The 17,456-nt window shown below is 41.3% G+C and overlaps 1 protein-coding gene across 1 annotated transcript in view; it reads left to right on the forward strand.

Moving 5' to 3' along the window:
• The window catches only part of SHTN1 (shootin 1), a 91,678-nt gene that overhangs the window by 11,467 nt on the left and 62,755 nt on the right, over nucleotides 1-17,456 (forward strand). The window contains exons 2-3 of the mRNA XM_034777327.1: nucleotides 4,463-4,515; nucleotides 13,954-14,014. Coding sequence (XP_034633218.1) covers nucleotides 4,463-4,515; nucleotides 13,954-14,014 — 114 coding nt within the window. The remainder of the gene's footprint in view (nucleotides 1-4,462; nucleotides 4,516-13,953; nucleotides 14,015-17,456) is intronic.

Below are 17,456 nucleotides of genomic sequence, written 5' to 3' on the forward strand. Positions count from 1 at the left end.
AGGGATGAGGGGCTTGGAGTGCAGGAGGGGGCTCTAGGCTGGGGCCGAGGGGTACGGAATGCGGGAGGGGGTTTTGAGCTGGGGCATAGGGTTGGGGCGTGGGAGGAGGTTCAGGGCTGGGGCAAGGGATTGGGGCACGGGGCAGAGTGCGGGCGCCAGGTGACACTTATTTTGGGTAGCTTCCCGGAAGCGTCGACATCTCCCTCTCGCTCCCTATCACAGGACTGGGAGCCAGGAACTCTTGAAAGGCTCAGATACCACAATGATGGATATAGTAGAACTTTAATAGGCTAGAATAAAATCCTGGATCTGCCACTGACTAACTGTGAAGGTTTGGGCAAATCACTTCACCATTCTGTTTCTGTTCTCCATCTATAATCTGTTCTCTGCCTGCCTATCATTAATATCTGTACAGGACTTTAAACAAAGTGCTACATAAGTATATGGTACTATTATTAATTGTCATGTGTTTACCCAGTACATTGTTGAATTATAAGAAGATGATTATCAGTCACACGTGGAATTTTAGAGTTAAGTGAATCTTGTAGACATCTGATCCTGGCTAACTTGAGTTAGGGATGCCACTGAACTTTGTTTGGTATCCAAGTGCATACAGTATGGACTTTATACGTGACACTTCAAAAACAAAAACCTGCATGAAGGCTCCACAAGAAAAAGGTTGTTGCATCTTTCATCGGATACTTGTTAAGGTTCACCCTCGTTCCACTCTAACCAAGAATCTGATTCACAGCATAGATGCACTTTTTAAAAAACTTTTGTGAAGTCACTTCTAAAGAAAGCTTGTACTGTTGAACTACTTTAGGGAAGAGGTTTATTAAGAATGCTTCACCTAAAGATTCCGTAAAAGGGGCCTATATGTGTCCTCTGGAAGCTGTCATCCATATAATGATAACAGAGATCTTAATATGAAACAAGGTTCTTCTGAGTCCATGTCAGGTGTATTCAAACAGGGAAAAGGGGTCAACTTCTTGACAATAAAAGATCCTGGCCTGACAGTTCTCGATTGATTGATTTTGTGTATGGGGCTAACAAAACAGTAAGATGGAACGCATTAGGAATTCCAGGCTTAAAACTGGTTTGTGTATCCAGTCATTTTAAGTCCTACGTACCTAGTTTGCATTATCCTTAAATATACCTAGAAACCGTTAGCATTTTCCAAACAGCTATACCTACTAAGACAACAAGAACCTTAATTTTCACATCTGTGGCTGGGGTCTACTGAGATTACAAACCTCTTCTTTCATGGGCATAAAGCAAACCCAGAAATTTCTTATAAAGAGAATATTAGCTAGTGGCAATTAATTTTTAAATTCCCTAAGAGAGAACTTAATTTTATTGCTCTGTTTTCTCTGTGTGTATATTTTTCCCATATAGTTTCCTTATCTGTCAGATCTGCAGATATCTGGTGAGTTAGCATGTGGTTTGTGGTCACGTTTTCAGCGGTTTTGTTGTGCTTTTCTCCTTGAAAGCCCTGGGTGGCTCTGTACAGACACTGTGGTTTTGGGGTAGCCATTGTTTGCAGCCAAGCAAAGGTGTGAGGGTGAGAACTTCCGTTAGGAAATGGAGGTAGATTCATTGTTCTAATAGCCCAGAGCATTCGTTTTCGCCACAGGTTCTCATCAGCTGCTCGTGTAAATGGCTAACAAAGAGTGTGTCTACATTGCAGTTGGCAGGTGTGATTGCAGTGTGTGTACGCATACCTGAACTAGCTTTGGGTGAGCTAGCTTGCTAAAAATAACAGTGTAGCCACAGTGGCACAGACTAGTTGTCGGAGTACGTAACCTGCACAGGATTGTACTTGGGTGGCTAGCCCGTGTAGCTGCCTGAACTATTGTGGCTACTAGTTTTTAATGGGTTAGCTAGATCAGTGCTAGCTTGTGTTTGTGCACACGAGCTGCAGTGGCACTCCTGCCTGCAGTGTAGACATAGCTTAAGCTACTTTTAAGGAGACCAGCATCCTTGAATTACCTTTTACAGTTGACATGGCCAATCAGCTCTTACTGATTCCAATTAGCTAATCTGCAGACACAGAGAGGCAAGATGGTCCAGTCTCTAGGGCCCTGGCCTAGAACTTGAGAGACCTGGATTCAGTTCTTTGCTCTGCCACAGACTTCCTGTGTGACCTTGGGCAAGTCTCTGTGCCTCAGTTACCCATCTGTAAAATGGGGATAATAGCATTTCCCTACCTCACTGGAATGTTATAAAGATAGAAACATTAAAAAGAATTGATAAGTGCTTAGATAAGACAGTAGTGGGGACAGAGGGTATATACATACCTTAGATAGAAAAACACTCTTGCAGACTGCCAACAAGTTTACCATCTTGGGCTTGTTTACAAGGGATAGTTGCATCAATTTAACTTAAATTGGTTTTTAAACCAGTTTAGTTAAACTGGTGCAAAAAGTGGTGTGGACACCCTTATTTTGTTTTCAAGACCATTCCTAATTGACATAGGCTACGTCTTCACTATGGGGGGTGGGTGGGGCGGGTTGATTTAAGATAGGCAAATTTAGCTATGCAAATAGCATAGCTGAATTCGATGCATCCGAGCTGATTTACCCTGCTGTGAGGACGGCAGCAAATCGATCTCCGCAGCTCTCCCGTCGATGGCGCTTATTCCTACCTGCGCTGGTAGAGTACAAGCATCGATTCGGGGATCGATTGTCGCGTCCCGACGAGAGATTGATTTCTACCCACCGATTCAGGCGGGTAGTGAAGACGTAGCCCAACGCAAACTGAAATAAATCTGGTTTAAACAGACACACACAGCCTTTTGCCCCAGATTAACTATATCAGTTTAAAAATATCACCTTAAGTTAAACCAGTGCCACTTTCTTGTAAAGACAAAAAGAAAAGATAGTGACAGATACTGAGTGGTTAAGTGGGTAAGATGGGAACAATGGCTAGAATAATCAAATACTCTGGTTGCTGTGTTTTAATGATGCGTCTCTCGAGAGTTACACCATATTTTTTTTTTAGTATTCTTTAATTTATTTCCACAAGGTGTCCACAGTACCTCAGAAGACAGATAAATTGCACACGGTCCCTGTCCTGAAGACCAAAATATGTAATGTCACATATGACACAATGAAGGGACAACAAAACTGTGGGGTGGGAATAGGTCAAAGAAGACAATGGTCATTGCATTGAGGTTAAGCAACTATTCAGCAAAGTTGTGTGCACAGCAGGTTGAGCAAACAAATGTTGTTTATAAATAGATGTATAAATCAAAGGCTTTTTACAATAAAATGGAAGCTGGAATTCCTAGTTCTCCAGTAATGTACTACCATCATGATTGGGATGGAAGGATGGTCCAGTGGTTTGAGCTCTCTCTTGAGACTCTGAAGACCAGGTTCCATGCCCACCCTCTTCACTGACTTCCTGTGTGACCCTGGGAAACTCACTAAGGGTCAGATTTTTAAAGGTATTTGTGTCCAACTCCCAATTTAAATCAATGGAAGTTAGGCTCTCCCTGACTCCATTCCCCATCTGTGAAATGTGGCTAATAGAACTTCCCTACCTCAAAGGAGTGAAGATAAATACATTAAAGATTGTGAGGTACTCAGAGATTACAGTAATGGGAGCCATAAAAGTATCTTGGATAGGATGATTCATGAGACACCAGCACTAAAACAATATCTGATCCATAATCTGTTCTAATTTGGATTTAAAACCATGAATCCCTGTCACTATGATTCTGTCTGACTCCCTGTTGGTTGAAGAAGTTGATTGATTTTTAGGACACATCTTCTTCTGCAGACACTCCACAGATTCCTGAAGTCTAAAGAGATGCTCTAGTTCAACCACACATTATTGGGTTTAAGGCAGGAGTTATTAGGTAAAATTCTCCGGCCTGTGTAACCTAGGAGGTTAGATTTCAGGGGTGGCCAACCTGAGCCTGAGAAGGAGCCAGAATTTACCAATGAACATTTCCAAAGAGCCACAGTAATATGTTAGCAGCCCCTCATGAATCCCCTCCCCCATCGCTCCCAGAGCCTCCTGCCCACCGGCAACGCCTCACCCTCCCTCCCTGCACCTCCCGATCAGCTGTTTTGTGGCATGCAGGAGGCTCTGGGGGGTGGACGGGGAGAAGCGAGGGCATGGCAGGCTCAGAGGAGGGGGCGGGAAGGGGTGGAGTGGGGCAGGGCCTGTGGCAGAGCCAGGGGTTGAGCAGTGAGCACCCCCAGGCACATTGGAAAGTTGGCGCCTGTAGCTCCAGCTCGGAGTTTGTGCCTGTACAAGGAGCCGCATATTAACTTCTGAAGAGTCGCATGTGGCTTCGGAGCCACAGGTTGGCCACCCCTGGATTAGATAACCGTGATAGCTTTAAAATGAATGAATATGAAAGTCAATGGGATTTCTGTGGATGGAGCAGCTATGGAATCAGGCCATGAGTGTACTACTAAAATATGTTAATCTTGTTTTTAATTCTTTTTTGTAGCTGTTGGTGAATATGAAGATCTTAGAGCAGCAAACAACAAAAAGAAAGAGGAGGTTTGTACTCTGCAATATGTTTCCTTAACACCTAATGTACTAGATATTGGAAGTCTTTGTTTGTCTACTGACTTCAGCTGAGTCAAAGTATATCGAGGGGAATTTTGTTGTCTGTTGTAGCAGCTGAAGGCTAACTGTACGCTAGAGGTGAAGAATAACATACAGCGATGTGTATGATTGTTGTGAGACAAACATGTGCCTCAAGGATGTAGGAAGATCTTTCTTGGCCTTATGCCTCCAATACCTGAATTGTAGATTTAAATCCCAACAATCACACAGCCAAGCCTTGTCTACATTAGAAAATTAAGTACGTTTTTAACATTGGGTGCAGCAGCACCCAGTGTAAAAGTGGTTTAAATATGAATGTAGACCAAGTAAATCGTTCAAAAGTATCTGCTTCTCCTAGGTCTGAATCTCATTTGTCAGAACAGTTTATGAAATGCATATTATTAAAAAAAAAATCTAAAAATATATTGTAAATGTAGGAATGCAATTAAAAAAAAAAAGCCTTTGAAATCAGTCACCCCTCCAGATTTTTAATTCATTTTACTGGAATTAAAGATTATAGATGAGCCTGATCCTATAGCCTTGATGAAGGTGAAACTCCCCTGGACTTCATATGGACAAGTCAGAACTGCAGGATTGGACTTCTTAAAGTAAGAAGTAAAGCAATGGAGGACTCAGAATAATTGGAAATCCCCAGGTGACTCAGGGATTTAGCCACGCTACTTCCACTGAGATCAGTTGAGGGTTCTGCGGCCTTTCAATGGAAATTGTTAGTTGCTAAATCACCTAGTTGGTTTCAAAATCTCAGCCAGTGACTCTGGGAGTGCAGCAAGTTTGCTGCTCAGGCTCTGAACGTCCTCCTCCCTAGACTTCAGATCCCTGAGCTCCAGCCCAAGCCACAGCTGTTTTTAGAGTGTTAGGGCAAGCCCCACTACCCAAAATGTGTCAGCCCGGGCCGGGAGGCTCTGTGCTTGGCCTGTGTAGACCAACCTCGCACTGGGCTAATGGGGCCTGACTAATCACTGTGGAGCCTGGAGACCACGACCCCTTACCCCTGCTACGCATGGTCCAGGTGGAAGGGACAGATAAAAGGAGGCAGCCCAGCTCAGTCTGGGCTGGCTAAGGAGGAGGGACGTGTGCTTCAAGCTTCTGCAGAGGTGCCTGTGACTCTCCAAGTGGTGGGAAATCGTGAACCTGGACTACGTGTGGATGAACAGCCGACTGCGGGGTGGGGGGACCTGATTAGTTAAAATGAAGTGGAGTGTGGTGCTGTGTTTGCCATTCAGTACATGTACCATGTAAATGAGGAAGTAGTTTTATTGTGGATATCTGCAATAAAAGAAAGTGTGGGAAGTAGCTGCGGGGGAGGCGGGGGAGTGGGGAGAGTGTGGGCAAACAGTGAAAGTTCTCAGTGGTTTGAGCATTGGCCTGCTAAACCCAGGGTTGTGAGTTCAAACCTAGAGGAGGCCATTTAAGGATCTGGGGCAAAAATCTGTCTGGGCTTTGGTCCTGCTTTGAGCAGGGGGTTGGACTAGATGATCTCCTGAGGTCCCTTCCAACCCTGATATTCTATGATTCTGTATCTGCCTTCATAGAGCTTCCAGCAGGACTGATCAACATTTTTTATCAAAGCTTTCCTCCTTCCCTTCCCCCCCAATAAAATGAAACTTTTTGCAAAAAAAATAAATATAATTATTCAGAATTGCCCCAAAAAGTAAAAATTAATTTGGTTTTTGATGACTTTTTTTGCCTAGCTCTAGTGCTGAGCATTGTGGTCCTGATTCTGCAAAACACCTAAACACATTTAACTTTATTTTAACGGGGCTGCTTATATGCTTAAAGTTATGCTTGTGCTTATGTTCTTTGCAGGATAAAGGTAAAAATGCTCCGGACTTTGCCGCATCAAGCTCTTAGCGAGAAGGGAGAAAGCAGGGTCCAGTGCAGAGGTTCTCAACCTTTTTAATAGCATGTTGGAGGAGGGGGCTCAGAAGGAGCCCACCTATGCCACAATAACTGGTTTTCTGCAGATAAAAGCCAGGGCCAGTGTTAGGGGGTAGCAAGCAGGGCAATTGCCAGGGGCCCCACATCACAGGGGTCCCTGCAAAGCTACATTGCTCAAGCTTCAGCCCCGTGTGGCGGGACTCAGGGCCCCAGGCTTCAGCCCCATGCAGTGGGGTTTTGGCTTTCTGCCTGGGCCCCAGCTAGTCTAATGCTGGCTCTGCTTGGAGGCCCTCCTGAAACCTGCTCGCTGCCCCCCAGGGGACCCCAGACCCGTGGTTGAGAACCACTGGTCCAGTGGACCGGGCATAGAACTTGAAGTCAGGAGTTCTGATTGCTGTTCTTTGCTGTGACATTCTCTCACTGTGACCTTGAGAAAGTTGCTTCACCCCTCTGCATCTCTGCCCATTTGTAGAACGGAGATAATGACAGATAACTACTTTGCTTTGAGACCTGCATGTGGAAAGCACTATATAAAAGCTAGGTAGTAGTGTATGTGCTTCTACCACAGTTTATTGGCCATTTTCCCTAAATGAAGATGTACATTTTTTGTGAATATGGAAGATGCCATGCTAGATATTTTTCTTTCTTGGAAAAAGGAAATTAGTATATTTTAGAAATTCAAGTAGAGTTCATCACACAACAAACAGCTATGTTCAAAAGTAACCTGAAAAGAAAAATGAAAACTAGATCTGTGCCCTTTGTACTTCTTTAATATAGAAAGAAGGCCTGAAAGACTTTTGTTTTGTGTTAAGGTTCTTTCCTGCTTGGTTTTATATTGGAAATTAAGGTCTTGTCTATCCTGTTTTACCCTGGAAGATTCTATGAAGAGCTAGATCATGACGTTGGAGACACCAGGGAAAACCTGATTGAGAGAGGAAGTGGTTTTAAATCAGGCTATTTAAAACACTTTTTGGCTAACATTTTAAAACTCAAGCACCCAAGTAATAGGAGAAAAGATATCTTAGTCAAAAATTCAACAATTCCCCCTCTCCCATCCTATTAAGGTGTGAGGAAGTACACAATGAGCATTGAGATCTCCAGTGAGTTATCCAGCAAAATAACACTGACATTCCTAATATTTTAAGGTAAAATCAAATAATCCGTCCCCCCACTTCTTCCTCAAAAAAATTCCTTTCCAGCCTGGTTTACACCTCTTAATGGAGTAAAAAAGGCACAGCCCTGATTATTTTCCTTTGTTGGTCACCTTTTTATTTAAAAAACAAAACCAAAATAGAATTAAAGATGTCAAGATAATTTAACAGTCAACCTAATTCCCCCTCCATAGATACTTAATATGCAGCACTGAAGCATTCAAAGTCAGGGAATGAATAAATATTTATGAATACTTGCTATAGATAATCATACAGGAACTACTTTTGTGCATCAGCATGGGCAGCTTTTTGTCACCCTGCCAGTAGAAAAGGGAACAAGACAGATACCTTTCAAGAAACAGTATATGTAATACAGTATCTCTGATACTGTTTGGTATTGTTAATTTCCCTTTCCTTGCATGGCTTTCACAGAGCAGGGATTGTTAATTTGGAGTACTTTAAATTTCAATAAAACCTTTTTTTAAAAGGGGAAACTGTATGTTTTCATTGTGTTTGCTGTATATATGCAGTTTCTTTGAGACCAAATGGCACATGGTACTGTAGTGGGAAAAGGAAAGTAATTACTTGGCTGTTTGAAAATGAATCTCCTATTAGCAACCGTCTGTCTAGAAACAAAGAAGAAGGATCCCTATGTTGATGGCATCCTTCTCTTTCTCTTTACTTTGAATGTGGCAAATGCAATGTGATTCCTTCTTGGACAATACTTAATTTTTAATTTGATATTTTCACTAAAATTGTAACATTTTAAAGTTCTTGATAAAATGACCATGTCAAGAAAAAGGAATTTTTGGCTAAGCAGTGGAAGTGGCTTAATTCACTGTACAATGACTAAGTAAACTTTGATGCATCCAGACATCTAGGATAAATAAACTCCCATGATTATTTAGATGAGTTAAAATGTATTAAGCCATTCTATCTAATACTTGGCTCGGAAAGACTGTTCTCTTGTTTTAAGTGAAAAATAAGTAGTCTTTTCTCACCTAGGGCCTGATCTTGCACCATTGCAGTTAATGGGAGCTTTGCCATTGATGTTAGTGGGTGCAGGATCAGACCCATAGCTGGATAACTGAGCCAGTTGCAAGGATCTAGGGGTGAAATTCTGGCTTCATTCAAACCAATGCAAAATTCCTACTGACATCAGTGCGGCTCAGATTTCACCCTAGGGCTCCAGACTTCCAGTGTGGTTTGCCTGGTGGGCTCATGTGTCCATGCAGCGTCTCATTTAAGTCAGTGGAGCTCGACGCGGGTGCAGGCAACCACTTAAACTCGTCACATTGCAGGATCAGAGTGTAGAATAGGCAATGACAGTTTTTGTGCTATACTGATTCACGATGCTGGTCAATTTTGAAGTCTTCCATCCCTCTCCCAACATGTCCAATACTATACTGCATGGGTAGCTTCAGTGTTCATGTATTTCCTCTTGTAAGAAGTCAGCTACATTAGAAATGATCTTTTCTTTAAAAATGGAATGCTGGCTGGCAGATTCCATGGCTACCAGCTAGGAGTACTGAAATTTTAGAAAAACAGAAGGCCTTTGACCTTCCACAGCTCTAGACTTGCAGGCAGCTAGAGGATCTGCTAATTGCTACTGAAGAATTGCTTAGTAATTTGAATTACCAGAAGGCAGAAATCTAAACTTTAGTACTAGTTAGTTGCCAAGTCTCTCGAGCATGATCCTTACATGTACCAGCTCTTGAAAAATCAAGTCCTGGAGAGAAATTAATATAAAACTAATTCAGTAAACTGAACTAAAAGGATCTAGTTCTTAAAAATATCAACGGATTTCTGTTTGCTTGCTAAGAAATTCAGATTGAGTTGTTAAGTGACAATTATAAAATAACATAATAATAATCTGTTGCATTACTTAATAAAAAACCCAAGTAAGGACACTATAAATATTACGCTACTGACATCATAAACACAGCTGTCTTAAATTCATATTTTATCACAGCAAAGAAGCCTTACCTCTGACCCATGGATGTTGGTGATTTCTTACGTACCCATTTTTGATTTTGGTATATCTAAACATTTCTCTTTTAAAGACTACTGCTAAATGGGAATTATTAGTTAATACTGACAGCAGAAGATTTGATAAAGTACTTACAATTACTGTTTCACAAGAAAGTTTTATATGTATTTTAAATCAACGACACACTTTTCAAATGAATGGTTATGCTATGTACATGTGTTCTTGCATTTGATGCCGATCAGTGTGATTATTGATGTGAACATGAAGTATATATTTTTAAAGTTTCTCTTTCAACAGGATTATTTATTGTGTTTTATATTTTGCTAACACTGGAGAAAGAATAATGGTTTTGGGAGCAACTGGCAGTTCTAGATTTGATGTCCTTAACTATTCATTTTCTTCTTTTAAATGCAAGGTTGATTGGTTTGTTTAAATTGTGATAAGCAACTGCATTGTTATCATTTATTAATATTAATTGTTTCTTGAGCTGAAAATGTTGTTTTCTGAGATGTCCATGTTTATTTTCAACTTTTATTTCTACTTTTTGTATAAGTAAAAGAAGACTCTTTTTTTTCTCATTTTAAGAAATGGGATGGACTGATCTTCATTGAACTTACTATGGAGTTTGACTAGGGGAGGGATCGGATGGAGGGTCTTCCTCTGTAGATCTGATTGCACGGTTGAAGTCAGTGTGCTCGCTGCTGCCCTCACTGAAATCAATGGCAAAACCCCCTGTCTTTGTCTTGAGACATAACAGCAGCAAATGAAATTGTGTGAGAAAATTATGACTTAGAATGGAAATTGTTTGGAAAGTTAGAAGCCAAGCCTGTAGGCCCTAAACCTGCAAACACACATGAATAACTGTGCATGTGAGTAATCACGTTGCCTTCAATCAGACTACTCGTGTGCATAAGTGTTTGCCTTAGTCATGTAATTAATCCTTATTCATGTGAGTAGTCCTAAAGAGGCTTCAGCGGGGACTGCTTGTGCAAAGACAACCCATGTGAGTAAAGATCTGGAGGACTGGGTCATTAACTTTCCTTGTTGTTACATTATCTTAAAATGTTTTACTAGGAGATTTGGAGGGTGTTTTATCTAGTGGTTAGGGCCAGGGACAGCATTGGGTTTTCTGGGTCCTATTCTTCACGGGCAGTGATTCAAGATGACCCTGGGCAGGTCACCAAGGATCCAAACCAGTGCCCATTGAACTCGCTGGAAAAACTCCCACTGATTTCATTGGGCTTCAGATCAGGCTCTTAATCTCTTTGCATATTTACAACTCCAATAATAATGCTTACCCACTTCCCTGGATGTTGTGAGGCTGAAAGCTTGTGAAGCGCTTTGAGATTCTTGGGTGAGGTGTGGTGGCTCAGTACACCACGTCATTGCTCTAATCCAGGGATCGGCAACCTTTCAGAAGTGGTGTGCCGAGTCTTCATTTAATCACTCTAATTTAAGGTTTCATGTGCCAGTCACAAATGTTAACGTTTTCAGAAGGTCTCTTTCTCTAAGTCTATAATATATAACTAAACTATTGTTTCTGAGTAGCAGCCGTGTTAGTCTGTATCCGCAAAAAGAACAGGAGTACTTGTGGCACCTTAGAGACTAACAAATTTATTAGCGCATAAGCTTTCGTGGGCTACAGCCCACTTCTTCGGAGGCATATAGAGTGGAGTAAATAAAGTTTTTAAAATGTTTAAGAAGCTTTATTTAAAATGAAATTAAAATGCAGAGTACCCCCGGACCGGTGGCCAGGACCCAGGCAGTGTGAGTGCCCCTGAAAATCAGCTTAAGTGCTGCCTTCGGCACGCATGCCATAGATTGCCTACCCCTGCTCTATAGTACCAAGCATTAGCTGGAAGTGGATCACAGAGAATCCCTTTTCAAGATAGCGGTGATCTCCAGTGGCAAGTGAAACAACAATTTTAAGTGCGTAATTTTTATATCTTATTTTGCGTTTCCCCACCTCCCTTGTGCAGGCCCCTCTCCTAGCAGTGAGGTAGGACAGAGGCTTCCTGCTGGGAAAACTGAGAGGGAGAGGAGGAAGCAACAAGACCTTCATTTAATTCCTAGTAAATGGAAACTGAGGTGTCGCTCTGCTTTCCCCTCCCTTCCTTTCTTTTTTGGGGAAAAGATTCAGTCGTTATATATAAAAAGACAGAAGGTACTGAGACAGCGCTTCATTCAGCCTTTTCCCCCTGGCTGTTTCTCCCTCTTTAGTGCTTTGGAGCTGGTTGTATCCCTCCTCCCAGCAGTTACAGTAAGAAGCTCTCAGTCCCATCCAGCTCCCTGCAAATCACTACAGCTTTCTTTCTCCATCCCCTTCCTCCCTTCCCTACACTCCTCAGCAGCAGCCGACCCTGCCGCAACAGGTGTCTGATCCTCTCCCCACTTTGCAGCTGCTCACACTCCCTTCACCTCACACGTTGAGATAGGCCAAGGGTTCTCAAACTGGGGGTTGGGACCCCTCAGGGGGTCACAAGGTTATTACATGGGGGGCCGTGAGCTGTCAGCCTCCATCCCAAACCCCGCTTTGCCTCCAGCATTTATTATGATGTTAAATATATAAAAAAGTGTTTTTAATGTATGGGGGCGGGGGTGTCACACTCAGAGACTTACTGTGTGAAAGGGGTCACCAGTACAAAAGTCTGAGAACCCCTGAGATAGGCAGTCACTTGCTCAGTGCAGCTTCTCTTCCTCATGTTTTCCATAGGATGCCCCCAAAGTGGCTTCTGCAGCTTCTGCTGAGGCCTGGCTTCCAGCTGCGGTGGAGACATCCTCTGTGGCACCCCCTTCTGCTGAAGAGCAGGTCCTGTCTGAGGGCCTGATCCAAAACCCATTGGAGTCAATGGAAAGATTCCAGTTGACTTTGACTGACTTTGGATCAGGCCCTTTGTTGCTGTGGGCCCCTCGCCTAGTTGTCTGGAAGTGGGGCCCCTAGTGGGCAAACTGAAAATAGAAACATAAATATAACGATTTTTTTTCTTTTAAAAATCAAACACTGTTTAACCTGTCATGAACTTCTGAAATGTTGAAAGTATAATCTGGAAATATAGTTACACTGTGAGGATACTGATCTGGTGGATCCCTTCCATCTCTAGTTATTGTGGTCCTATATAGCTACATGTGAGAGAATTTACTTACACTGGGCATTAGAGAGAGAAGGTGGGTGGGTAATATTTTTATTGGACCGACTTCTGTTGGTGAGAGAAATAAGCTTTTGATCTTACACAGAGCTCTTCTTCAGACCCGGGAATAAGAAGAGCTCTGTGTAAGCTCGAAAGCTTGTCTCTCTCTTCAACAGGAGTTGGTCCAATAAAAAATATTACTCATCTATCTTGTGTCTCTAATATGCTGGGATCAGGACAGCTACAAGAACACTGCCTACTTACATGAGTATGTAAGGTATGTTATGTGGAAAAAATCTCATGACGTTCTATTTTTCTGTAATGGTGTCATTGTTCCCCATAAAGTCATGTGTTTTCTATGATTTGGATGATCACTTACAGTATGTGTCATGTGAGCTATATTCATTATTTCTTGGAATTATATCTATTATATGGAGTTGTGAAAGCTGTAGAGGCAAGTTACCAATTAAGTGTTCATTTTATTCTTCTCCTTTGAAAAAGCCTTTCCATCATAAGAATGACACTGAGAACACCGACACCTCTTTTGCTCTAAAACTTTCGCAACCCCTATTTCTATACACACCCCCACAAAGACACCCCCCTCACACACCAATCCTAAACACAGTTTTGATCCCAAAAAGGGAGAGGTGCCAGAGACTTTATGTAGTGCACTATGGACTTCACCATTGCGGTTGAGTTTACACGGAAGGCACTCAGATACTGTGGTGATAGGCAGCAGTATAAACCCCCAAGATACAGATATTCTATATATATTTGTATAGAAATGTAGGACACTGTGCAAAACAGCAGTTGGCGTCTCTGATAAATATAATGTATATCTCACATGCCATTAATGTTACTTCTATTATTGTAAAATGTATGATAGAATTTACTAACATCTGGACCGGTCAATGTGACACTTCTAAAATTGCAGACTAGCTGTGTTTGTTTCAATAACAGTACACTAGTAACAAAACTGATTGAACTCGAGGTTTTTTTTGTCAGCTGTGATTTGAAACATCTTGGACAACAACTTTTAAATACAGATACTCCACAGATCTTGGGGGACTGAGGGCAAAAAGACTATTGCTTTATAGGTTCATATACATTATCTCTCCTTACCCTCTTCCCTATGGCTTTACATGAATATTGTACAGATTTTTAATTATATGACCATGTTCACAGCTTTACTTGAATTCCTGTTTTCTCTTCCCCTATACAGTGCGACAAAATTAAACAAGAGCGTGATGAGGCAGTCAAAAAACTTGAAGAGTTTCAAAAAAGTAAGTAGGCATTTGAATGGAAATGTTAATACTTAGAGTAAGAGCTCAAAAGATAGTAGCCAAATTCTGCTTTGTCTCCTCAGCTGAGTTATGCTGGAATTATACACATGTAAACTGAATAGCTATTATACCCATGTAAATTGAGTAGCTGGAGTTTTTTGGTGGGAGTCAAGCTGCTAAAAGAAAAGAAATTACCGATGTCCCTTGGTAATTTTTATAGCAAGTCATATTTTATTCTGTGAAAAATGTCAAGATCAGTTTTACACTTTTATGGTAATGGTTCTATTGACACTGTATGGTGTCTGGAAGTAACAAAGCACAGCTAATGGGAGTGTAAGTATCCTAGTGGAATAGCTTCTCATAAGGGACCATTACAATGGGATTTTGGTCTGTTATGTCTGGTTTGTGTCAGTGCATGATGACCATTAGAAATACAGGACATGGAAAGCACACATAAAAATATACAGTGTGAGACTAAGTTAATTTAATTTTTTTTTGGTAATTGTTGACAAATACCATTATAGAAAATGAACCTAAAAAATGGTAACTTTTACTATCCTCAAATGATCTTGTATAATTGCTCCATAAGGCAAGGATATTCTTAAATAAGAAATCTAATCCCTGTGGAAAAAAACGCAGCCTGTTTGGGTTTTTGTTATGATACTGTGAATACCAGAATGTGACAAAAATGTCAAGTAGTTAAGGCTTAAAATTCAAAGTAATATTTGATGTAAAATTTTATAGGTTTCCTTTATCTTCCTTTCACGTTTTTAAAGAACATACCTTGTAAACATAGTGATAAAATGCCAAGAATATTAGGATTTTAAGGCAATAATAGAGCCCATTATTTAAATGACAATATAAAAGGCAATTATATTGATGAAGAGCTACACCGGCTTTGTGTCTGTGAATAAACTTGGCCTGTACTCAGCTTCTATTTGTTCTCCTGGCATAAACACATATTGTGTGTGATTCCAGTTTAATGGGGCCCCGTTTGTATGCCAAGCAGCTGCATTTTAGGCCCTATTGCGTGATTTCATAGCTCTCTGAAAATTGGTTCTATTCAGCACAAGAGATAGAAGGTGGTGGTGGGGGGGAAAGCTTCAACACACAATCATTTCTTTTCAATTGGAGCCAGCAAGGTTGATGACAACATGACCATTGTGTTATAATGATAAGACCACTAAGGATCTGTACCTCTCATCAAGGCTTTCACACAACAGCAGATACAATTTAATTCACTGCTCTGTCAGCAGTGCTGATACCATTATGCCGTCTGTCTCCACAGTTATAATCACTGTCCTCCGAGAAATGCAGTTGAAATGATCTTGAGCAGTCAAAGAAACTCTCAATTAAGGCTGCCACTTCCAATGTGTCAGATTGTGTCTTATGCACTTGGTACAATTTTCACTTCCAATCCTGTTTATTTACAATGTCTACCAGTAATTACGCTTAACGTGTCATTTAGTGAGGGTGCCCCTGCCAAGGAGATTGTTGGGTGCTGCCGTACCATTGAGTGGGAGTTTCTCGCAGTCAATGCCATCAGCAGCTTTTAGTCCCTGATGGGATGCAGTAGTAATGTTGATAATGCAAGTATCGTGCTCATCAAGTCATAATTAGATGCCACTCAAATGTGCCACTTGTAATAACAGTGTTGATTCATGTTTTCTCGGTGACTGCAACTACTAATTAGTTAAGTGGTTTTTGGCTGGCCTGCATTTGCTGCAGATTATTATTACCTCTGAAAAAACGTCAAGGTTAGAGATGTTTCTGACCACTTAGTGCTGCTTTATGAATTTTAATATTAACATAATAAGAACTTTGGGCAGATTTAGGAAGTAATATATTTTTGTATTTAATTTGGAAAGAATTTTTTTCCTGAGTTTAATCATAATTGCAGATTAATTAAGCTTAAGTGAACCAAGAGTAATCTCTAGTTGTATTATGTGACCTGGTCCTGGGTTCCTAACTTTAACTAGTTTTGCATGCAGGATTTGAGATAAGGTTCTTTCCCTCTTGGTGGATATATACAGTATAATATATCCATCTGTCCTCAATTTCTGAGTTTATGATGCAACGGCAACAAAAGGAAAAGCACCAATAGTCAATTTCTTAAGTTTTCCTCTTTAAAATATATTTCTCCAGTGAAGGGCAGCACCTTTGCTCCATACCAAGAGTGTAGTCTTTCTGTTAAGCGAGCATAACTGGCCACAGAAAGATCACCCCAGCCCATAAGATTCCACAATGATCAAGGAACTCCCATGTTCCTCTTCTCTCTACTGCCAGTTTAGGGGACATGGTCTGAGGATAGATAGAGGTTGTTGGCCAGGATTCCTCAATGTTTTGCAAATATCCAGCTGTTCTTTTGGTCTTTTCAGGCTGTTTATGGCCAGCAGAAATTAGAGCAGACTAGGGGCTACTTTAAGGCTTTATCTACATTGGAAACTGAACAACAAAAGTTTTGTCTGTTCAGGGGTGTGAAAATACCACTCCCACGAATGACAAAAGTTTTGCAGTCGAAAAGCGCCGTTGTGAACAGCGCATTGTCTGCAGGCGTGCTCTCCTGCCTGCCGCCCGTTGGGAGTGGAAGCTTTTTGTCAGAAGGAGAGCTCTCTCCTGCCGACAAACAGCAGCTACACCGCGTGCCTTTTAGCGGCACAGCTGTAGTAGCACAGCTGTGTTGTTAAAAGGTGCGTAGTGTGAACAAAGCCTTATTTATGCTGGAGGCCTAACACTGCACATAGTGGTCCCAGAATCAGGAACGTCAAGGTGAGTGTTTTATGTCACTTTGGCCCAACTTGCATGGCCTGCCTTTCAACTGTAGCCAAAGACTTGCCCCATAATCTCTAAGTTATTTTTAACTTCAAAACATAACATTTTCTTGTATTATTGACTAAATAGCATTAGCAAAAGTACATTTGTAAAATAATGGTAAAACTTCTCAACTGACAGCACTTTAGGAAGATAGCAAACTATTTCATCTGTGTTGTGCCCATCAATGTGGTGTCTGGGCACTAGTAGTGTCTGTTCCCATTTTTTTTTTATATCTTTGTCTAATGAACTACATGGTCTGAAAATATTTTTCCAGTAACAATTCCCAAGCTTGTTTCGGGGGAAGAAATATATCTATTTCTTTAGTGTATGAAGCTGTTAAGTTTTTAACTCTATATCTTCCTGGCGATTAAATAATACAAATGAATTTTTCAGTTTTCCTCTCTTCAAGCTAAATTCTGCTACCCTTATTGACGTTGTGTAGTATCATAGTCTGTAAATAGTCCTAGTTCCATATTAAAGTCTTGATTCTGCAGTTGACTCCATGCAAGGAAAGCAATCTGCCACCACAGAATCAGCTGCAGAATGAGGGCCCCAGGACACCGAGGGTGTCAGAATCTAGCCTCAGAGAAAAGATGGTGCAGTGGTTAAGATTCTAACCTGAGGACTC

Source organism: Trachemys scripta, chromosome 7, assembly GCF_013100865.1.
Source record: "Trachemys scripta elegans isolate TJP31775 chromosome 7, CAS_Tse_1.0, whole genome shotgun sequence".
NCBI classification, from domain to species: Eukaryota; Metazoa; Chordata; order Testudines; family Emydidae; genus Trachemys; species Trachemys scripta.